The sequence below is a fragment of the Phlebotomus papatasi genome, chromosome 1 (genome assembly GCF_024763615.1).
Source record: "Phlebotomus papatasi isolate M1 chromosome 1, Ppap_2.1, whole genome shotgun sequence".
Classification (NCBI taxonomy): Eukaryota; Metazoa; Arthropoda; class Insecta; order Diptera; family Psychodidae; genus Phlebotomus; species Phlebotomus papatasi.
Window position 1 is genome coordinate 18,806,681 of NC_077222.1, and position 23,493 is coordinate 18,830,173.

Here is a 23,493-nt window from a genome sequence, read left to right on the forward strand (position 1 = left end):
TCCATATCTTAATAAGTTGGTTAACTTTAGTTAATTTGTAACGGTATAATAAATGTATTAAATTTAGCATAATAATTTGCTTAATAGCAGATGCGACCTCATTCAGACAATTTTATTCATTTCAAATGCCATTTTACACTATTTATCACAATAGTTTTCATTTTTCTTCTTGCATATAGTTCTTAGATAAGGAATGCAATTTAACTTGCAAATATCTTTGCGGTTTACATTGACAAATATTAAGGAAGAGAAGAGACTTTGAAGAATCTTGCAAGTATTTTTGGTCTGAAAATGAAGATCCTAAGTAGTAAATTTAATTAAAAACTTGTGTTAAATTACTCCACTCTCATTGAGTTTAAGGTACCTCAAAGGCCAAGAACTTTACTCAACTTGGTAATTTAACACAAGTTTTTAATTAAATTCTGCTGCTACTTTGACAAATAGAACATTGCAACACCATCGACTTTTGCTGTATCAGCTGGATTTTAAAGCAAAATATTTTTTTGAATCATAGCTAAATTAGATCTTTTTGAATTAATTCAAAAAAAATTAACAATGAAACCATCCAAGACCATGTTGATGATAAGGGAGTAACGAAGGACCTTTATTGGCTTGAAAGCATAAAATGTTTCAATTTTGGTTGAAAATAAATTCATGTTGAAATTCTATAAAAAGAAACATTGCCTGAAATCTATCTAACATTAAAAAAGCTTCAAATAGATATTTGAATAGTTTGAATACGACTTTAGGGAAGCTTTTGTTAAACTTTTCAAAAAAAAATACGTTGCCTTAGTACAGCTTTTAGGAAAACTACTAAACTTTCCATGTCCGCTAAAAAAAGCTTTCGAAGCCATAGAATAGACCTAAACTTACACAGAGGACACGCTAGAACATTGTTTAAGGAGAAAGTAAAGCGACTTCAAAAATTGAAATGTAATCAAGTTTTCTATTGAAAATTGCATTGGCATGCGTTTTTTAATTGTTCTCCAGAGTGTTAATAAAATTTAGTGAACAGTTCTTAAGGCCAACCGCCAGCATGACCCTTTTGGCTAAGAACTGGAGTGGATAGTGTTCAGTGATGAAAATCTCGAAACTGAAGATTTCATTTAGTGAGTACATCTTAAATTTTCTGATTATAGATGTCCAACCACCGAGGGCCGCTATAAAAATATGTTCTTCCATAAAAGGAAGAGAATATATTTCCAAATTTTTTTTTTGGTGGGCCTCACACAATTGGACATATTTTTTTATAACGAGCTATCAATTAAAAAAGTGTGAAGTGATTCTTTTCAATTTGAGAAAAATTATTTTATAAAAAAATTGGCACAGATTTTTTATTCGAATATCCTCTCCGTGTATTACTCTGAGTGAGTTCGAATCTCAATCAATTTTTCAACGCATTAAGTTCATATTTTTTCTGAAGAGAATTACATAAATTTGTTCCTTGACTCTTCTAGAATGTTACTGTTTAGTGAAAATTCTTTAGATATAATTTGAAAAATATGCGAGTGTAAAATGCTTCTATTGAAAACAAATTAATCCAAATGGAGACAAAGGAAAGTTTCTAATTGGAGACAGTGTAAGTGAAACCGCGAAGAAAGGCTTCCAAAACCTTGTTGAGTTGCTCCTGAGTGCAGGATTTGTTCTTATTCCTGGTCTTTTCCCCTTTCCCATCTAAAACAATAAGAAAATCTCTCCAAAAAATCATATTTCCGGGGTTTCTTATTGAAGCATTTGCAGACACTTCAGAAAAACCCTTTTTCTGTTCACGAAATAGGTAATTATTTCATTTGAAAACTTCACGTACCGTTAACAATAAAGATTAGCACTTAATTTAATTAAAATTAGCCAGAAAAATGAGATAAATGTTAAACAAAACGAATAAACAACAATCACTTTATTGTGTTTTTCATTGGAAAACATAGCCGATCTGTGAAAAATTCGATGGTGAAAAGGTACACTTTTAATTTTTCTGAGAAATTAATAAATTAAAATTTGTGAATATGAATGGATTTTTGCTTTATTTGGAGCAAAATTAACTAAATAATGAAACTGAGGTGTAGAATAGAAAATATATAAATAGGGGAGACTGGGGCAAATTTTGTCTAAATGAAAATTTCAATATTCACTATTTTCTAAAATAAAAGAGACTGAGGCTTGAAATTTTTATTACAGATAGCCTTGTAGATATTTGTAGAGGAATAAATTTTCTATAAAAATTGATTGAAAATTTGATTGAAAAATTGATATTTTTAGCGTTTGCGAGAGTAAAACGTCACAAATTATCCGAAGACTTACAAAATTTGCGCAGCAATTTTGAGAATCTCCATAAAATCTTCTTTTAGAAAATGATTCGAAAATCACATTTCTTTCGAGATAGAGGAAAATAGTCTTCTGCAATGTTACAGAGCAGTAAATTTCCTATAAGAATATGCTCGTTATAAAACGGTTAAGTTTTTTCAGAGCTCGTGAAAGAATTAAATATGCGTTTTGACAAGTTTTGCCCCAGTTTCCCCTATAGTAATTTAGTACTGTATTTGTCATGAAAACAGTGACGATTCCATTTGGAGTAGCGAAAAATTTCCATTTGAAGCAGCTTATCGCTTGAACGCAATTTTCTCCAAGAAAAGCTACTGACTACCTAGAACAGTTGAGTACCCCTTTGTCTAAGTGTATTTATTGTCAAAAGTCCCAGTAAAGGATAAATAATCTCAAATTTATGAAGATTGGATTAAATTAGGATTTTTTACGATTTTTTTTCGGGAAACTCTTCGTTCTTTTGGTTACAAAAACGGATGATAATTTATATAATATCTAATATTTTTCTCAAATATTTTCGAATTTAGCCCTCCTTTAACTTAACTTCCTGCTACGCCTCTTTTTGATGAATTCAACTTATGGGGGTTTCTTGAAAATGTCAAGTCGCTATCTCTAACCGTTTGGCTTCTAGGCCTGGTAACGGATGGTCAAACAGACGGACAGAAGGACAAGCAGCGTGGCATATGACATTATTTCACAAATATATCCTCTGAAACGCAAAGTTATGTTGAGAAAAGTGGCCCCCGGGGGGTGGAAGGTGGCACTTTTGGAAGGTCAAAGAATCAAGAGATTATATACACCTCTCTCGGTAGAGTTTGGGCAATATAATTAACATAAATAAAATCATTTTCTTCCACGGTGTAATAAAAAAACAGTAAATGTGTTTTAATAGATTATACAGGCGAATCTTTTTGCTATGGTATTTGTTCTTGAATTTATAGTGCATCGCCCGACTATCCTAAATATAGAATTTTAGTGAAAATCATAGTGAAATATTCTTGGCATTTTATAAAAATAAATGACCATGATCCTACTGTTTTCACAATATGTTACAATTTTATTACGTTGACTTATGTAAATGATGGATATATGAAAAAAAAGAGAGCAATAATGTATATTGCAGTAGTATAGTATTTACTCCCGTTTTTTTTTCAGTCATACAGGTTTGTAGTACATATAATAAAAAAAATAATTTGTCGAGTACTTCCCCATACGTCCATTTATATCTTTGGTATTAGGTGCTTCTTTTATAACCATGTCTTACTTCCACCGGCTGAGATATGATTTATGTGTTGAACATAGCGTTTTGCAGTATGTGTAATAAGATTATCTAATCTTAAAGAGCAGTGGACTGAAGGAGCTCGTTGAATTAAAAGTTTCACCATGAACTTTATTGATATTGACGAGTAAATAATGCAGTCAATAGTAATTTGTATATCTTTTTAATATCATTCCAGATACAACTTGGAGCACGCATCGAAACGGTCAGATGTTGCCAATGGCAATGTGCAAAAAAATTGTCCAACAAGCTCGAGGGTGAGCATGACTAGATTGTGTTGGAGCAGCACTTTTATGTGAATTTCATACCAAAGGCCTAAAATTTACTCAAATGGTAAGTTCATTTATCTTTTTTTTTTGCAAAATGCATTGTATATATAGCATATTTATAAATGGATTTATGAATTCTGTTTTTTTTCTCTCGCTCTCTTGCTTTTCATTTAAATGCCATTCAGGAACCTCAAGATCTCGCAACAGCGAATTTGATCATAAACGAGCTTCGTTCTAAATGTCGTTTGCAGGCTGAACAAATTTTGGCGTGGAAGAAAGCTTACACCTATGAGGTACGTACGTTTGATGTTGCAATAATCTCCTGGGTATAATGTCTTGTACATAATATGAGGCAATTTTTCACACATGTATATTTTTTTCATTTTTCACCATCACATAATACATCAAAAGTGAATTTAATATCCGTAAAGTAAATCTATGTGTAGTTTGTGCAGTTGAGGGAAAAAAATATATCCTCTAACCATATCTATTACGCACCCATACGGCTGCTTTACACTGTTTTAACATTGAACCGGATTCTCTGCTAAATTGCATGCATTCTATCATAAATATTCTGCATGAAGACTTTTTCCTTCCCTTATGCTATGTGTTATTCTGTGCAATATTCTTCCAAGAGGGACGTATCTTGAGGATTAAAAAAATCAAATGTATAAATAAATTTTCAATACAATTGAAATGATTTAGAAACCCTCTAACTAAACCGTTTATTTGTCTTTTCAAAAATCTTGGTAAAGATATATAGGTCATTTGATATTACATGGGTACAATTTTAGCCACAAGTTTTTCAAAGGTTACGCAGCTTTTCTAATTTGCATACTTTTTAATGACTACCTAACTCTTAAGCCTTAAACATTTATGGAGCTCAGAGGCAACATTGAGCTCCACATTTAACCCTTTGAGAATCAATGAGGCACCACCGGTGGTAATTATTTTTTTGGTCATCGATGATGACTTACCGGTTCCCAATAGGATTGATTGATTTATTAAAAACTAAAAAGATGCAACAGGCTGCAAAAGCTGCCATATGTGCATTGGTGAGTTACATAGTTATTTTTAAGAATAATAATCTTAAAAATAAGGATGTTCGTACATTACAGGCTTAACCTTCCTTATATATCATTATATAAATTTGTCATTTTGAGAAACCTAATTACTTTGTTTTCACATTCAATATTTTCTGATAGGATTTCAACTATGTTTTGACTTAGACCTATTTCTTGTCGCTGTATTAAATACTTTGTACATTGTGATAAAATATGATCTACCGTTATTTGTACATTACATACGTCACATATTGGAGGAGGTCCTTAAAAGGAGATTCATGAATGACAGCTATTAAGAACTTTTGAAAGCGCAGTCTCTTCTTTTATCTGCAAAGATATTGCACTTTCAAATTTTGAATTTATCACATGTTTCCCCAAATTACTCTACATGAGTATTCAAAATAGATTTCTTTTAAAATTTCTTAAATAATTTTGCAAATTTTTAATAAAAAAAAATTAATTTAAATATGTACAATATTTTTTGTACTAAAATGTTAGAAAACAACAATTTTTATATTGACAAAAATACTTACAAAATTTTAAAAGAATAACTTTGAAACGTTGAAGACTGTTATATTTTTATCTTTGACAAAAAGTTCTGGAAAAGATTTCATTAAATTCAAGGTAGTTTTGAGTTGAAAATTACGCCTAAAGCTTTCAGTTCCTAAACCAAATAATTTCAAAATATTCTAACTTAATATGGTTTCTTTTATTTTGGATTTGGATAGTTACGTTAGCTTCTAAAGTCAGTTAGGAATTGTCCAGATCTCTTTTTTAATAGAAATACTCCAAACCTAGTGAAAATCTATGTAGAAAATCCTTGAAATGATCAAAGGATCAGGTGTGAAAAATAATTTTCATAAAGATCTGCGACGCCCATATTCTCTTCAAAAGATTAATATTTGTCAACATAGAAAACACGGTTCAAAGTTAGATAACGCAGTGTCCTGCATTTAAATGCCAGCCTTTAAAAATTTACAATTATTCTTTTTTCCCAAACCTAAAATTCAACTCTATTAATTCAACGATCTTCTGCCTGGATTTTTAGCTAAATTCCCGAAGATCTGGATTTTCCAAACAACAAGTAATTGCAATGATTTTTCAAGATATTTTAAGCCAAATCTTAACTGGTTTAATTGAGAAAATTAAATCTGTTAAGCCATAAGGCTAAGCCTTGGGTTTTAAGCCCGTATTAGATAGCTAATCATAAGCCGCACAATTCCTTAAAACCAGTGATAAGCCCAGATAATCTTGTGGTAGCTGAGGTTCTTTACAGGCGACCTCGAAATGCGTGCAACTCGGGGTGTTTCCAACCCAACTCGGAATACGTTGGGTGTACTGTTCTAGTCGGTCGAAAGGGATAAAATTGGCTTGACGCGATTCTTTACTCCCAAAATTCAACTCAAAATCGAATTTTCACGCATTCCGAGTTGCAAGCACTCCCAATTGCACTTTTCGAGATCACCTGTAAAGTATCTCAGCTACCATAAGCATATCTGAACTTATCACAATTTTATAATAAAAATCAATAATTTCTGGCCCGTTTTAATCGACTACCGTATTATTGTCAGTGAAAATTTAAGATTTAAAGCCATGTTCTATCTGCTTCAAAGGGAAAACTAAGAACTTGTGAGTGCTAAATGAATTAACCAAGAAACCCAGTGAACTAAAAAGGGCACTCATTGGGTCAAGTGGCAGAGTATACTCTCTTTCTCTATGATGCAAATGCCTCGAGTTCAAATCTCTCTGTTTGAACTACATCCAGTGAGCTTCACTGCACTTGATTCCACGAAACATGGGAATGACAACCCCATCCCTATATAAGAGAGAAATAAATAAAAATAAATGTCCCGAACTCCCCTTACGGATATCTATGGAACATTGCGCTCCCATTATTATCATTAAAGAACTAAATTTTCTTTTTGTTTTATTGGAGGCGGAGCATCTTTTCCGAACCCAAAATATTACAACACTTTAGTTTAAAATTTAAAAATATGAACTATATTTTTAAACAAACGCGTACATTTACGAAAAATTTATAAATTTCGCGTTCAAACGTTTGATCAAAGAAAAAGATGTAAAAGACGTGCTTCAGGGGGTTAAACCGGCTTCAGACCTAAGGTTTAGCCCAGTTCTCGATAGTCTCGAAATTGAAAATAGCAAACAATTTTATTTGTTTTTCAAAAATGAATGGATTACTTGCTCATGTTGTCCAATCTTAAGTGATAATTTTCCACAAGATCTTGAATGACAAGAAATTAGAAAAGTTAAGCCATATGGCCAAGCCTTAGGTCTGAAGCCCGTATTCCGTGAGTCAAAAAGACTAAAAGAAAAGCATATATTCTCTAAATCTTTTTCAACATAATAAATAAATTTATTAATTCAAGTTCTTAGGCACATAAAAGCACAACATTTGAGCTATATTTCTTGAAATTTTTATTTGAAAATGAATTTAAAACTAAATCCATGAAAAGGGATTTTTGGAATAAATGAAATTTGATTTTTTCGGTGAATCTAACATCAAAATTACCTTTTTAAACGTATTTTACACCACGTTTCGTTTTGTAAAATAAATTGTGATCAAAAATACAAAAACTCCACCATTTAAGTACGAGTTTAACTCTAAGGCTAACAGGAAAAATTTGGATTTTTAAATTTACGTACTTACGAAATCTTATCCAGCAAAAAGTAAGTTTTTTTTTCAAGAACGTCACCGAAAATCAAGTCTGAGTGGCTGAATTTTCAACATTTTTAAACAATGAAAATTTCGGAAAATATGGTTTTATTGTTGTACATTCCTATGGCAAATAGCTTGAATTTAATATTTTTTTAATATGCCGAAAAAATTATACTATTTTTTTAGTCATTGTAATCCACATAGGGTAAGTGTGCCAAATTTCGGCATAGTTGCAAATAAGCACCGAAGTCCTAAATTTGATCTATATATAAAAATATCAATATTTTTAATTCATATTGATATTTCTTGTTCCTTCCTTTTCAGGAGGGTTGTGTGAAACCTTGAAAACTAGTTTATCATCTTTGTTTTCTTTAAATCACTTGCTAAAATATTGAAAAATTAATAAAAATATGGACATTGTTTTGGGTAGTATTCCGGCCACTTTGAGTGAAATTCCGGCCACCTTGTTTGTGACCACCATTTATGAAGCAACGGATTGAAAATTTCAAAACGTCATACGGAACGAGTTTAATATTTAGTTTAATACGTTTGTATGACCCACAAGCCCTGAGATCTTCCGTGTAATTTGTCCTGAAGACCTGAAGAGTAGGATCTCAAATTTACGCACAGATACCCATAGTAATTTGCCCTTCCTGAACTCTTCCAAGGCCTTTTCCACATCATCTTTTTCGTAGAAGCCATGGTTTTTTTCTCTGGACATTGGAGAACTCAGAAATTGAAAAAAAACATAAAATGAATAAGAAATGTAGGGAAGCAAAAGATGTTGCCAGAATAGGCAACATTACCTCATTGGAGAGACGCTCAGTGTACAAAGTATGTACTTTTTTACGCGAAATACAGGATCCAGCTGGGAAATTTTACCCGAAATTTAAAGATTGATTCACTATTAACATAAACAGAAACAATCTTAATTGAAAACTAATCAATTTTCGTGAGAAACACCGAAGAAAACCTTCTACACTTCACCACAAATTACAAGACTGCTAGAAGCACAAGTGATCTGTCACATTTTTTGTAAGACTCTTTCCACACTGAGTTTTTACAACGCAATTTAAATTCAAATTATACCTAAACTTGAATGGGTCTTTGTGTTAATACATCCTAAAATGAATAAATATTTAAAAGCAAAATGAATTCATTGACTATTCGAAGATTGCATACATAATTTAATTAATTTATTTGCTTGGCCGAAATTATACTTAAAGTGGCCGAAATTAGAAACTGGCTGAAATTTGGTACACTTACCCTAACCCCTCACGTGTGTCTTTTGGTTTAATATTTTAAATATATTTTTTTGATTGCGTTTAAATTAAATACTTATTTGATTTATTTAAGAATTTTAATTTTTCTTTGGATATTTCCCCCTTGAAACCCTCTTTATATGCATTTCGCTTTTTCCTTCGTAATAAAAATTTCACTCTGTACTGGATATTTCTGCAGAGCAGGATGTAACAATCCGCTTTAGCTACATTCTACTGAATACACCATGTGCCACTTAAAGGAAGTTTAATCTCGAGAATTCTGATTGAAAGTAGAAAGGATTAATTACAAGAGAGATGTCTTGAAGCGAGTTGTACCGTGTGAAAGAGGGAGATAAGAAAGAAATGCTTCTGAGATTATATTTCTCCTAATGATTCCGAGAGAGATTGACGTCGGAAAATTATCAAATTATGACCTAAATTTCTTTAATCACATTTAATTTATTTTTTTAGAGATTAAATGGAATTAAATGCAAATTGCGCTTAGGTCTCAAAAAATTTGTAAGAAGCTATTTTAGTCTTGAATGGATTTTATCATATCAAGCATTATGTGAAAATCTTGTTGTTTTTTTTTTCTATAGCAGAAACTTTAATAATCCTACAACAGTTAAAGTGCTGTTGGATTACTTTCTTGCGGAATCTTCTTTTTTGGCATAATTGTGTCTGTTTTTGTTGGAAAATTATCTGCTTTGTTTCTCTGTCTTTTCTTTTTCTTTTTTTCGATGTAATGCTTCTAATGGAATTATTTGCTTAAAAATGAAATTATACAGAATGTGTGTTGTGAAGTGGATATTTTTTTTTGGTATTCATGTGTCTCATGTATCACTAAATATAGTTACAATTTTCCATATGCTCACTAATAGCTTTTACTTCTGGTATGCACGTGTTCATGGTGAAAAAAAAGATGCAATAGTGACAAAAGTTATACACTAATTGTTCATACAAGCACATTTTATTTGGTTCCTTCACTCAGGTAAATTTTTTTTTTTTTGTTTTTTGTATATATTTCTTCATTTTTAACCATCTCATGCAAAATACAATATTGCTCCACCAAAAATACCTATACAAGGAGATGAAGTAATAAAATATGAAAATTGCTGTAAAGAAGAGGTGAAATATGTTTTGTGTGCTTTGGAGAGGTGGAGGACAATATCAAGTGACTGGAACAGAAGAGGGTGGTTTGCCGTGAAGTTTACTCAACATTCTAAAATTTTGGGGGAGCAATATTGTTAGCAGTATTTATTAATTAATTCTTGGTACCCGAAATTGCCTCTCTAAAGCCATAGAAAACATTCTTTTGCTAATATCTCTGGAGTATTTGTCGATTTTAATATGAACCTATGGAGATGCCTTTGAGAATTCTTCGTAAATAATCTTAAGTAATTAAATTTTTATATTGTATATTGAATTTTCAAAGAATGGACAATATTTTGCGATTTTAAATTTATTTTTAGACTAATTTGAAAATAATTGGAATAATGTACAACTTTTTCGAACATGAAAAGTTATACGACATGTCGCTAGCAGTATATTCAGCTACTAGCCTTTTCAGTCGCATTTTTGGGTTACAATCTCAGTTCAGAAATTGATTCATTGTCGACTTGGAAACATTTCAAACAGGGGTGACATGATAACTTATTCTTGATAGTATCGATTGTCGATTCTGAAAAATTCAAACTTTTTGTAGCCAAAATAAATTGAATTCTTACATGTCAGAATTTTTCTTTTAAGAGCTCTAGCTCAAGCGTAGTATTTGAAATAAATAAATAAATAAATAAATAATAAGAAAATAAAATAGATATTTACTAGTCACATTCTTTCAAGATTATCACATTAACTGAACCAAGAATGACTAAGAAGTTGACATTTACTTGATTGGACAGATATAGATTTATCGATAGAGGAGACTGGGGCAAAAAGTCACAAATCGAAAAATTCAAAATTCAATATCTTCCAAGGTAAAAAAGATAGCGGAGGAATTTTTTTCTATAAATAGCCTCCATAGACTTTCTTCAATGTCGTAAGTTTCTTAGAATTCGAACAAGGAATTTCGAAAATAAAAAACATCGAAATTTTTAGCCCTATTTTTGAAATATTTTCCTTGCAGAAGATAACAATCATTACCTACTTATTTTCCAAAATTGATGCACTGGTGAATATTTTCTGAATAATTTTGATTTGTTGAATACGAATCCGCTATCTATTTTAGAATTTCTCAAAAGTTCTTTTCTCCTGAAATCCTTTTATTAAAAATGGCCACTTGGGGTAAAAAGTAACAAAAGGTATAGAGCAAAAAGTAATAAAAAGCGAAGCAATTTCTGATGTCTCACGGCAAAAAGAAACGTCATTACCATGTCTCGCCGCTTGTTGTTTACATTGGTCAAACGATTTGCAGTCTTTTGTGTGTTTTTTTTTTCTAAAATAGCTTGAAAAGCGCTTTTCTCGTTTTCTCACTTTTCTCGCAGAGAAAACGGTGTTTTACAAAGGTGTAGATGAATAAATTTTCTATGAAAATATGTCCTCTAGGTATTTTTTCAAATTTACGGAAGCCCGCAATAAAGCGAATCAAAATATGATAATACCCCATGTCTGGTACTATTTGTCCCAGCATTTTTGAGAATGGTCACAAAATTACCTTTTAGAGGCTTGATAAACGTATTTCCTTACAAAATAGAGGAAAATTACTTTCACAAAGTTGTAGAGTGGTAAATTTCCTATAAAACTGCACTAATTAGACATTTTTCAAGCGCTCGAGTAGCTTGCAAAAAAATAAAATATCTGTTTTGTGGCTTTTTGCCCCAGTCTCCCCTACTGTTTCAAAACACAAAATATGTCTACTATAGAGTTTTTGTTTATCTAACCTAAAACTATTCAATTTAACTTATTTTCTGTTCTAAAAAGTTGTAAAATTGTAAAATAAACCCCTTTGATTACAGTCAGAAAAATAATCGAGTAAAACTTACTCGAATCGATGTTAAATTAACTCTTTTTCGTTGTAATTTTCGATTAACTATATTTTAGAGTTGATTTTGCTTCTATTTAGGTGTAATATTCGAAAGAGTTGTGGTAACTTTTTTTTCCCTAAAATTTACAAGTCAAAAGAGTGTAAATAACTCTTTTTAATACTGAAAATAACTTGTTTTAAGGGTTAAAATAACGCGTTTCAAGAGTTAAAAAAATCTTTTTCAAAGTTAAAATAACTTTCAAATTCCAAAATGAATATGTTTTGTAATTTTATGTTTTTTTTCTATTTTATCATTTTTTTTATTTTATCATTTTCTTTATTAATATTTTCTTGACCTCAAGTTCCCTATTGTTCCGAGCTAAATATTAAATTATGATGCACGCACGTGTCCTCATAAAACACTGTTAGGCATATTTCTAGTTGATGTTCCATATGAACTTTGTCACACGAAAATGTTCTTGACTGAAGTATATTCTTAAAACGAAAACACTTAAGCATATACTTCAGTCGAGATAAAATTTTACATCGAAAAAGAGTAATAATTACATCGATATCCGACGAATTAATTTAACGCGCATTAACTGTGTTATCACACTTGTACATTAAAATTTTAATATGATTCACATTAATTGTCGCTAGTGAGAGTTCAAATGTGTAATTTGTGTGTTTAAATCATTTTATATTCAAAATTTGATCTATTTGTTGATAAAAAGGTAGACTTGGCCCGCAAAATTTGATATAAATTGATTTATAGCATTAATGCGAAAAATTAATGCGATTTTCTCATTAATTTTTTAATGTGAAAAATATTTATGCTTTAGGTAAATTTAAACTTATATTTGCAGGCCAAGTCCACTTTTTTATAAATAAATAAAAAATAACCCAAATATTAAGTGACTCAAAGACACAAATAACATATTTGGACGCTCACAAGCGACAATTAATGTGAATCACATTAAAATTTTAATATGCAAGTGTGATAACACAGTAAGAGTTGTTTCAACTCTATTTACTAAAATTTACAACGAAAAAGAGTAACAATTACATCGATATTCGTACACTGAGAAAAAAATGGGGTGCGATTAACTTTTTTTCCTCATAACTTTAACACTTTTAGGTGTAAAAATATATCAACATTTTTTAATGTTAATTTTACACCTTTTTAAGTGTAAAATTAACATGAAAAAAGGTAACTTTAACCCATAATACACCTGAAAAGCATAATATTTACACCGATTTCGGATCAATAATGCAGGGTAAAATTAACATTTCCGGAATGTTATTTTAACTTTTTCGGATTTCTCTCAAGTGTAGAGTTAATGCAACTCTGCCATAGAGTTGTATTAATTTTTTAGGTTTTTTCTTAGTGTATGAAAAACTCAAGGTTATACTTTGCACATAAAAAATTAGGTAAATTTTCTAAGGTTTTATCAGGCAATTTAGGGTTAACAGGAGCTTGTTGGATTCTTGTTGAAAAGAAAGTTATAGATGGAATGAGGAGTTGTTGGAGAATTATAATTAATATATGATTTTCATTAAAATATTCTTTGCAGGTGGAAGTAAATTGCAGAACCAAGAAGGCACGCAATGATCAAATAAACATCCTAACGAGTCAATTAATCTTACTGGAGTCACGGTTAATAAAGAAGCAGAAACAAATATCAAATCTACTATGTCAACGGGAGCAGACAATTCATCGTCAGCAGAAATTTATAGATTCACTATGTTCCCAACTGAGTGAACATGGTCTGGATATTCCAGATGCCAGCTACATGAATTTAGATTCGCTAAATGACTCAGATTCGGCCGTTGTGCTGGATGACATTGATTCAGATTGCAATAGTTCGATTATCATGAAACGAAAGCCGTATCCTTCGGACGTGACAGTTGTGCGATCGATATCGGATGCCATTGAGACAAATTTAAAATATTCATCTGGCCGTCGGAGCAATTGCTACTTGAAAAGGCCCGACATTTTAGAGACTGTATATAGTGTTGAGGAGGATTCTGAGCCAAATCAGACACCACAGAGTGGGAATAATGTATCGGAGAAGCGGGATAAATTCAAAAGTCGCTCTGAGAAAATTATTGCGGCTGACGATGAAAATAATTCTGAATCAATTGATGTGAATAGGTATTCGGGAACGGATAATTTCAACAATAACTGCAACACTTCCATTCCTGGAAAATCATCGCCCGTAGTCAATTACAATAGAGTCATGTTGAATCATAGGTCAATTACACGCCCCAAAGATGTCAAATACAAAAGGATTAACAAGGCAAAATCTAAAAGTTTGGAGGAACTGAGGGATAAACTGAAATACTGGATTGATCGAGGATCCAGTGCTGAGCATTTTCATTGTGCTGAAAGCCAAGGATCTCAGAGTTATGCCTGATTGATGTGCCTTCGTCTCGATTCACATCGCAGACGAATGGATACAATCTAAAAAAAAAAAACAAACAAGAAAAAAGGAGCACCCGCCTAAAAAATCGCTAAAAAACACCACAAAAATTTAACATTATAAAATGTTTAGACTGTAATACAGTGCACCTCTTCCACGCACCTTTTACCATTATTTTGTGAATCCCGCAGAAGAACACTTGTGCACATTTGTGTACAGATATATTGTACAATTTAGGGTTGTTAAGACAGTTCATGCGATATGAAGAAGTACAATTGAGCATGGAAGTAATATGACTATAATATGCTTTATGTTTTAGAAAAAAATGCCAATTCATAAAATTTTCTACATAAAAAACTTCAATTTGAATTGTACTTTCAGAGAAAGCACCATGAAGAATAAACTTATTTGAGAAGATCTTTTGAAAACAGTATAAAATTTTATTCATAGAGTTTCCTAAAGAATAGCAGCAATATGCAAGACGTCTTACATAAACAGGAATATACTTGGAAGAATTTTGCTGCACAGAAGATTTTCAGATATAAAATTTAAGTAGCCCAAGGGAGTTCTTTCAAACAGGAAAGGGGTTATAGTAGAGAATGAGGTTACGTTTTGCAATAACCTCAAATTACCCTGAAATCATCTTGGATTACGGTAAATTAAGCTAATTCAAAACCTGCTCCAAATGGAAATTTTTCGCTACTCCAAATGGAAAAGTCATTGTTTTCATGATAAATACAGTACTAAATTATTATATTTATATATTTTCTATAACACAGTTTCATTATTTAGTTAATTTTGCTCCAAATAAAGCGAAAATCTATTGATATTCACATATTTTAATTTGATAATTTCTCAGAAAAATTAAAAGTGTACCTTTCCACCATCGAATTTTCCATCGATCGACCATGTTTTCTAATGAAAAACACAATATGGTGACTGTTGTTTATTCGTTTTGTTTAACCCTTTAACGACAAGACACTTTTTTCGGACTGAAAATCAACAATAAAAATTAAACTGGGAAACATAATCAATGATAAGTCTTACATCTTACCTTGGAAAGTCGAACAGAGTCTGATTCGGTGTATTTTGTGCTTCTTGAACGATAGGGACAAAAATAGCCCAAAAATTTAAGTAACTTTTCTGACAATACCAATGAATAATATTTTTCGCTTTAATGAAAAATATTACGTATCAGTATTGTAGTTTTTATTGCCAAAAGGGTTTTGCTTATAAAATATTAGTAGTATAAAAAATAAATAAAATCAATTATGAATTTGAGAATTTAAAAATTCGCCATTTTTGAGCTAAAATATTTACTACATAGCAAATAGCTAGAGACTTGCAAAAATTATTATAGAATCCTTCAACCTTCTACTTTACAATTATTTACAGACATAAGAAAAAAAAATAACTTTAGATGGTCTGGAAAAATTATTTTCTTTATGGGACACCGGTGTTCCAATCGTCCTTAAAGGGTTAACATTTCTCATTTTTCTGGATAATTTTAGTTAAATTAAGTCCTAATCTTTATTGTTAACGGTACGTGAAGTTTTCAAATGAAATAATTACCTATTTCGTGAACAAAAAGGGTTTTTCTGAAGTGTCTGCAAATGCTTTAATAGAAAACCCCGGAAATATGATTTTTATTGGAGAGATTTTCATATTGTTTTAGATGGGAAAGGACAGAATACCAGGAATAAAAACAAATCCTGCACTCAAGACCAACTCAACAAGGTTTTGGAAGCCTTTCGTCGCAGTTTCAGTTACACTGTTTGTCTCCAATTAGAAACTTTCCCGTGTCTCCATTTGGATTAATTTGTTTCCAATAGAAGCATTTTACACTCGCGTATTTTTCTTCTATTTAAGAAGTTTTCAAATTATATCTAAAGAATTTTCACTAAATAGTAACATTCTAGAAGAGTCAAGGACCAAATTTATGTAATTCTTTCCAGAAAAAATATGAACTTAATGCGTTGAATCTTCTGTCAAAGTTAAAGCGTCTGAATATGGTTTTGAATTAGGACATTTACCCTAATTAAAGTTTCTCACGCGATTTTTTTTTAAACTGCTTTTCAACATTTTTTGGGGGGTTTGAATTTTGAACTCCACAAGATAGCCTTTAAAATTGATATATTATTCTTAAAAAGTCGTCAGTTTGCAAGAGTTGAATAAGTTCTTAAATAAAAACTGACTAAAACTTAACTGGTACAAAAGAATATCAGAAACACTGAATAATTTAAAAATGTACAATTTAAACATTCCAGAAAAGTAAAGGTGATACTGGAAAATGAGGTTATGTTTAGAAATAACCTTAAATTATCCTGAAATAGCCTTAAAATGAGCTTGAAATAATTTTGCGGTTCACACAAAATTCCGGTGCAGAAATAATTTGGTAATAATCTTTTTCCGAACAACTTTGTTTTGAGCCCCTCAAGGTGACCCTTTAGAATTATTTAATTTTTTAAAGAAACATTAATTTGCAAGGTTAGAATACAGTCTTGTAAAAAGGGTTCTCAAAAACACTGAAAAAATATAGATATAAATTTTAAACACCCTGTGAAGGGTTCCGGAACATAAGAGGTGATACAGTAGACTCTCTCTCAATTGGGCATTTGGGGCAAAATGTCATTCGGTTTATCGATAGATTTTGGCGTCACATCCTTTGTAAATTCCACAAAAAATGCTCAATTATAAAGAATCACGATGAAATAGGAAGAACTACAGCGAATTTGAGCGAATTAGCTTGATAATTAAATGTGAAAATTGTCAACAAAATTTTTCGACCGATTCAGAAAGAACCGATTGATCGAGAGTCTACCGTATTATAATATGAGGTTATGTTTAGAAATAACCTTAAATTACCTTGGAATAACTTTGTAGCCAAACACAAGTTTCCTGTTCAGAAATAATTTAATACTCCATCCGTCCCGAAAAGACTCCTTTGCTGGTACATTTTGTATGAAACAATGTACGACTTCTTTTTGGGACAGCGGGAGTATACTTCTGAACAACTTTGTGTTTTGAACACCACAAGTTGACCCTTTAAATTTATTTAATTTGTGATTTTTTGCAAGATTTGAATAAGTTCTTGTTTTGAAAAGGAAACTCACAAATTAATAAATAATTTGATAAATAAACTTGCAATATTTTGGACTAAATTTCGTAAAAGAAAAACGTTGCATTGGAAAATGGGGTTATTTTTTAGAAATAACACTAAAACGTCTTGAAATAACCTTAAAATGACCTTGAAATAACTTTATAGTAGAGACAAGTTTCCTGTGCAGAAGTAGTTTGGTAAAATACCACTTCAGCACGACTTTTATTTGAACTTTGAACCTTACAAAAACTGACTCTTTAGAATTATTTATTTTTTTTAAAGAAACATTACTTTGCAAGATTTGAATAAGTTCTTGAAAAAACAGCATTCAGTCAAAAGAAGGCTCATGAAATAATAAAGAATTTGATAAATAACATTGCAATATTTTGGAGGAAATTTCTTTAAAGAAAAAAATTGTATTGGAAAATGAGGTTATGTTTAGATATAACCTCTTAAAGTAATATCAAATTGAATTATTCTTCTGTGCAGAAATTGATCCTTAAAGTGGTTTGATTAACCAATAACCTAGAATGGCATCTTTCATAAGAGCCTGTACACATTGGAAGCAATTTTCGTCAAAAAATTCTTGGAAACGTCAAAATTCTGTCAAAAATGCAATTTTTGACGAATATCGCTCTGAACGCATAGAGGCTTCAAGGCAAATTTACTGTTTTGATACAATACAGATTAAAGCTTTTTGCAATATAATCATTCAAATTCAAATCAGCAGCAAAAATAGAAAATTATCAGAAATTTATCAGCAGCAAAAATAGACTTTTTAGGTTATGTCATTCCTAGAAGAAAAAGTGATTTTAAAATACTGCTGTTCGTTCAAGAACTTTCCATGATTTATTTTTTGGATTATTTGCTTTAATTGCACGAACTGAATAAACAACCCATTTGAAGTAAAATAAATTTGTATTTAAACACACTTAAGAAAAGTTAGATAAGAAAAAAAATTATAAAATCACATTGTTTCAAAACAGGTTTACAAATTTAACTATAATTGTTAATAAAAACAAAATGTAATAATATTTAAAATGCGATTTGTGAATTGGAAAAATCTTGTGAAGACTATTAGACAATCAAGCAAGGAAACATAAATATTTTTTTCCTGAATTTTTAAGGGTCTTTTAAATTTAAATCTGTTATAAAATGCAAATTGAGTGAGATTTTTGATCTTGAAATCCATTGAGCAATTGAAATTTAACATCATTGAAGCTTTACTATCGGTTTGTTGAAACTTTATGACAATTACAACGTAACATTTTATTAAAAAAGGAAAGTTATGCCACATTGTTTTTATTTTGGTCAAAAGAGTCTTATGGAATGTTAGGTTATGTTAAACATAACCTAAAAAATATAAGGGTATTTTGATTAGAAATGCTACTTTTTTGTCATTCCAAAAAGCATATTTAAGAGGTAATTAGTGTTATTTTATGTTTATTGACGGTTGAAAAAAGCTGTATACAATTATCTGTTAGTTCCCAAGACTGTCAAAAGTGTTGAGAGAGTCTAGTTACTTATAGATCCTGTTTGATCATTCCAGAAAGCGAGACAGCTATAAAAGTACAATATTAATATTACTTTTGATAATATGTTAAAAGAACGTCTAAGATAAATATTAGAACTTCCTTTTTTGATTAACCTTTTTTGAGGTTAAATCTTTTGTAACCTAAATTTATTTAAGATTGAATCAAGTTTAAATTTTTTTCTCGTTTCTCAAATAATCAAATTATTGATTACAAAATAATTGTTAGATATATGAAGAAGTATTAAATCTTTTTTTTTTCAAATATATCAAATTTATTTTGAGGTTAGGTTCAAGATAACCATAACCAAACATTTCAGAATGAAATCTTTTCGACCAAATTAGATCATAAATGGCATGTTTAATAATTTATTGGTAAGCAAGAAAAACTCTTCGTGATATTTTTGAAAAAGATATTTTATTGAAATACAAACTATATTGTATACATTGAATTTATATATAAACATACTATATATATAAAAAGGCAAATGTTTCATGAAATGAGACTAATAAAATCATGCGATAGCTTAATATGATGTATGATACAGCTTTGAATGTTCAGTCCTATTGTAACCTTCAATAATTTCTCCAGTAAGTGTTTAACTTATCTGCAACAATGTGTTTTTTTTTAAATTTATTTATAAAAAAAAGTGAAATTTTAAATACTTTCGCGTCCCTTTTTTGTGATTCATTGAATTATTAAATTGAATTTTCTATACAAAAATTTTTGTATCATGACAAAATACAATAATTTATTGGAATTTGTCTGTACAAGAAATGAACAAGTACCTAATTACACTGTAATTTAATTTATTTGTGTAAAATAAAATTATATATTTTGTAGGCGGATACAATTAATATATTTTAAAATGGCATTAAATGCTTGTAATATATTTATATACATACAAAACAATTTTTTTTTTCGAGAAACTGATAGAATAATATACTGTAGAATCATATATTTATTTTATCATAACACTATAAAATTAAAAGAAAACAAAACAGTGAAAAATAAAAAGCTTAACTATATCAATGTCAAGAATATTTGTGTGGCTTTTTATTCTGTCTGTTCTCTATAATCAGTGCAAAAAGATCTTTCTCAGTTTTTGAAGAGACTTGCGTCAGAATTCAGTGCAATAATTTAGCAGGAATTGAAACTGTGTTCGATGCTATCGTGGGATATTCTTTTGTGCTACTGATAAGGCACAGTATTCCCTCTTGGACATGACAGAGCAAACAGTGGAAATAGTTGGAAGAATACTAGGGTAATTACAGTGAATTTCGCAATTACGTCTGGAAGGGAGTAATTTTAGCGTTTCTTCTGAACCTAATGACTTGCTGACCTTGCTGCACTTTGGCAAGAATTCTTGTTGTGCTGGAACAGAATGTGACCAAATAAATGCGAATTGCTTCCTTCTTGCTTATTTGCTCACGGTGTTTTCATCTTCTTTTGTGCATTTGCCATCTTGCAAACATTTTCACAGAACAACGCCGTCATTGTACCTGATTCAGCACTGAGAACAAAATCTTCAGTAAAGTGGATTTAAATTTTTGAAATATACTCTAAAAAAAAATATCTTGTTAAACGGACAAATGGATCTTGTTAAAATTTTGTCAAAAGGATGTTATTTACTAATTTGACAAAAGTTTTTCTCTCATTTGATATAGAAAAACATCCTTTTGACAAGCTTTAAACAAAATCCAGTTGGCCGCCGATTTGACAAAATTTTGCCATATTCTGTATAGAAGAACATCCTATTCACAAACCTTTCTTGTTAATTTCACAAGACATTTTTTTCAGAGTATAAACATTTTTGTTTAAGATCGGCAGAAAAAAATGAGAATTTGTAAAATAGTTCGTAAATGTTTGCAAATTCTTATTGAGGACTTACGAAATGTTCGTAAATCGTATAACCCACTAAAGAGTTCGTAGAAGTTTGTGGTTTTTCACAAACAATTTTCGTAAGATGATCACTTGACGAGCATTTTTTGTTATCTTACAAACATTTGTTCGTAAATGTTTGTAAATACACAAAAAAAAATGTTCGTAAAATTGTGTAATTTGTTCGTAGATTTTCATCAGAAAAATCAAAATGATCGAACAATTGTTTGTAAAATAACAAAAAATGCTAGTTAAGTGATCATGTTACGAACAATGTTTATGAAAAGGTACAAACTTTTACGAACTTTTTAGTTAGTTATACGATTTACGAGAATTTTGTAAATTCCCAGTAAAACTTCACAAATATTACATGTAGGGGAAGGTTTTGCACCTTCGTAATGTTGCAGCTTCGTAAAAGTTGATTTTTTTCCAAGTTACTAAATGAATTTCATCCATGGACATATAATCTAAAAGCTAGTCCTACATCTCACATTTCCTGACAAACTTGGAAGCCTAGGTCATTTTTCCTGGGTCCAAAAGGCAAAAATAAAAAATGGGCTTAAAATTGTAATTCTGATGTGTAATAAGGTAAAGTACCCTGTAGTCGGCCGGTTCCTCAACTCGGCCAGTTGAATTATTTAACCAATTTTTTAACGTATTATTTAACGTAAATTGAATAAATAGTCGCACTGGCCGAGTTGAGAAACCGGCCGACTACAGGGTACTTTACCTTATTTTATGCATTTTTGCACACTGCAAGTGTCTTTTCGAAAAAGCAGCTATTCCAAATTATAGAGGGTTTTTTAGGGTTAATATTTACCGTGAAAATTTTTTGCTTGAAGGGGGTCGTTTTTGTGGGTGGAGGAAAATTCATAAAAATCACCACCCTTGCAGTTCAGGAAAATTGAATTTTGCAGCTTCGTAAAACCATCTGTCAAAATTACTGACCACGAAATTTGAGAATTCCTCACTGTTTTGGGTCACACTGTGCACGACGCTCGGGATATTTGACTTATCAGAGATTCCACTGAATAAATTCACAAGAAAATTGGGATATTAACACTTTAAAACCCGAGCCAAAAAATCACGTAAAATACCAAACTGGCATAAAATGCCAGTGCAGATATTGTCAACAAAAAAAGCATTTTTACATTAGTTTTTCGTTCCGTAAGACTTCTACAGCCGTTCTACGACTCATAAATTCATTTTCCAATAAATATTTTTCCATTTTCTTGTAATTTTTATATAAATTTTATGAGATTGACAAAAAAATGCCAAAGTAAATTTTTACAGATTCTCGTATCAAATGCCTATTTCCATTGAATTTCATTTTTCCTAGCAATTTTTATTTACCTTATTTTTCTCTACAGTACTACTTTACAACAATTCTAGGTTTTATATTATTTAATTTTTAATTATTATTTTAACATTTTCACGAATAAATAAATAAAATGTGCACATTTTTCAGGTTATGTAGAACAAGCCATTCAAATGTCCATTTTTAACGTCAACTCCATATAAAAAAGGTCGCATTTTACGCTAATTTGGTATTCTACGCCCATTTTTTGGTTTTTTCCCTATTTTTAATAAAAAAAAATAAAATAATAAAAAAGTTATCAACTATTTTTTTGGACTAAACGGAAGCTAATTAAATTCTCTACACATTCGTGTTATCACTTTAGCATAATATTGAATACAAGTTCTAACAAGAAGCTCCAAACTTAAAATTGGAGTAAAATGCCACTTTGGGTTTTAAAGTGTTAAACAATATCCCAATTTGGGTTTTGAAAATTTTTCTTCCAATATGCTTTTCTTTTTCAAGCGGAATTTTTCACATTTTATTTTAAATTAATCATTGGTAATTCTAAGAATCACTGATGTTCAAAAAATGTTCTGTAAGACAGATTCGATAAATTAGAGAAAAAAACAAGGATTACAATAGGTGTGATTACTACTTTCTTATATGTGCAGTGATGAAACCAGACTGCTTATGGTAGATGTGATTCTTTAATTGCCACTTCGATATATTTTGAGTATTTCTCATTCAATTTTCCTTGTTTTAAAATGGAACTTCCCACATTTCACTTTAATTTCGTGGCTGGTCATTTTTGAAATCAGTTACATCCGAAATACGTTCTGTAAGACCAATTCGAGGTGTCAGAGAAAATCTGAGGATTACAATAGGTGTGAATATGAGAGAATCACACCTAACCAAGCTCTTAACTGACTGTCAGAATGCAGGGAAAAAATGGTTTTCCGAGTGTCAAAAAACATGTGTTAGAAAAGTAGCTTAAAATTGATGTTTAATGCGTGATACCTCTTACAAATGGTGAAAACAAGTAGATGAAAGTTCTATCTAAGTAGTGATGCCCAAATTTTTGTGTCCGATGTAATATTTTCGGGGAAAATGAGGCTTACAGAGGTGGGAAAAAGTGGTACGAAGCTGAGCTAACCAGGGCACATTCGTAAAAAATGCCGCTACATTTTCATTTTCCTGTAGAGGAAAATCCAAGGACTTCCAGGAATTTTGTGAGGCAGAATTATGAACCCAATAAGTAAGAGATTTTTTTGATATAGTGATATAATTGATTCGGTGTTTGTGGCATTCAGTAAAATATCTTATATCTTGGACTGCTTTTTTAATACGAAACTTCGAAACCTTCCCCTATCTCAAAAATGCGATTAACTCTTCGGATATCGGAATGATTTTACCGAAATTATCCCA

General features: G+C 30.6%; 1 protein-coding gene across 1 annotated transcript in view; it reads left to right on the forward strand.

The window, feature by feature from the left end:
• The window catches only part of LOC129798102 (uncharacterized), a 55,988-nt gene extending 36,058 nt beyond the window's left edge, over positions 1 to 19,930 (forward strand). The window contains exons 2-4 of the mRNA XM_055841076.1: positions 3,777 to 3,931; positions 4,053 to 4,160; positions 13,407 to 19,930. Coding sequence (XP_055697051.1) covers positions 3,929 to 3,931; positions 4,053 to 4,160; positions 13,407 to 14,249 — 954 coding nt within the window. The 5' untranslated portion in view covers positions 3,777 to 3,928 and the 3' untranslated portion in view covers positions 14,250 to 19,930. The remainder of the gene's footprint in view (positions 1 to 3,776; positions 3,932 to 4,052; positions 4,161 to 13,406) is intronic.
• Positions 19,931 to 23,493: the final 3,563 nt, after the last annotated feature.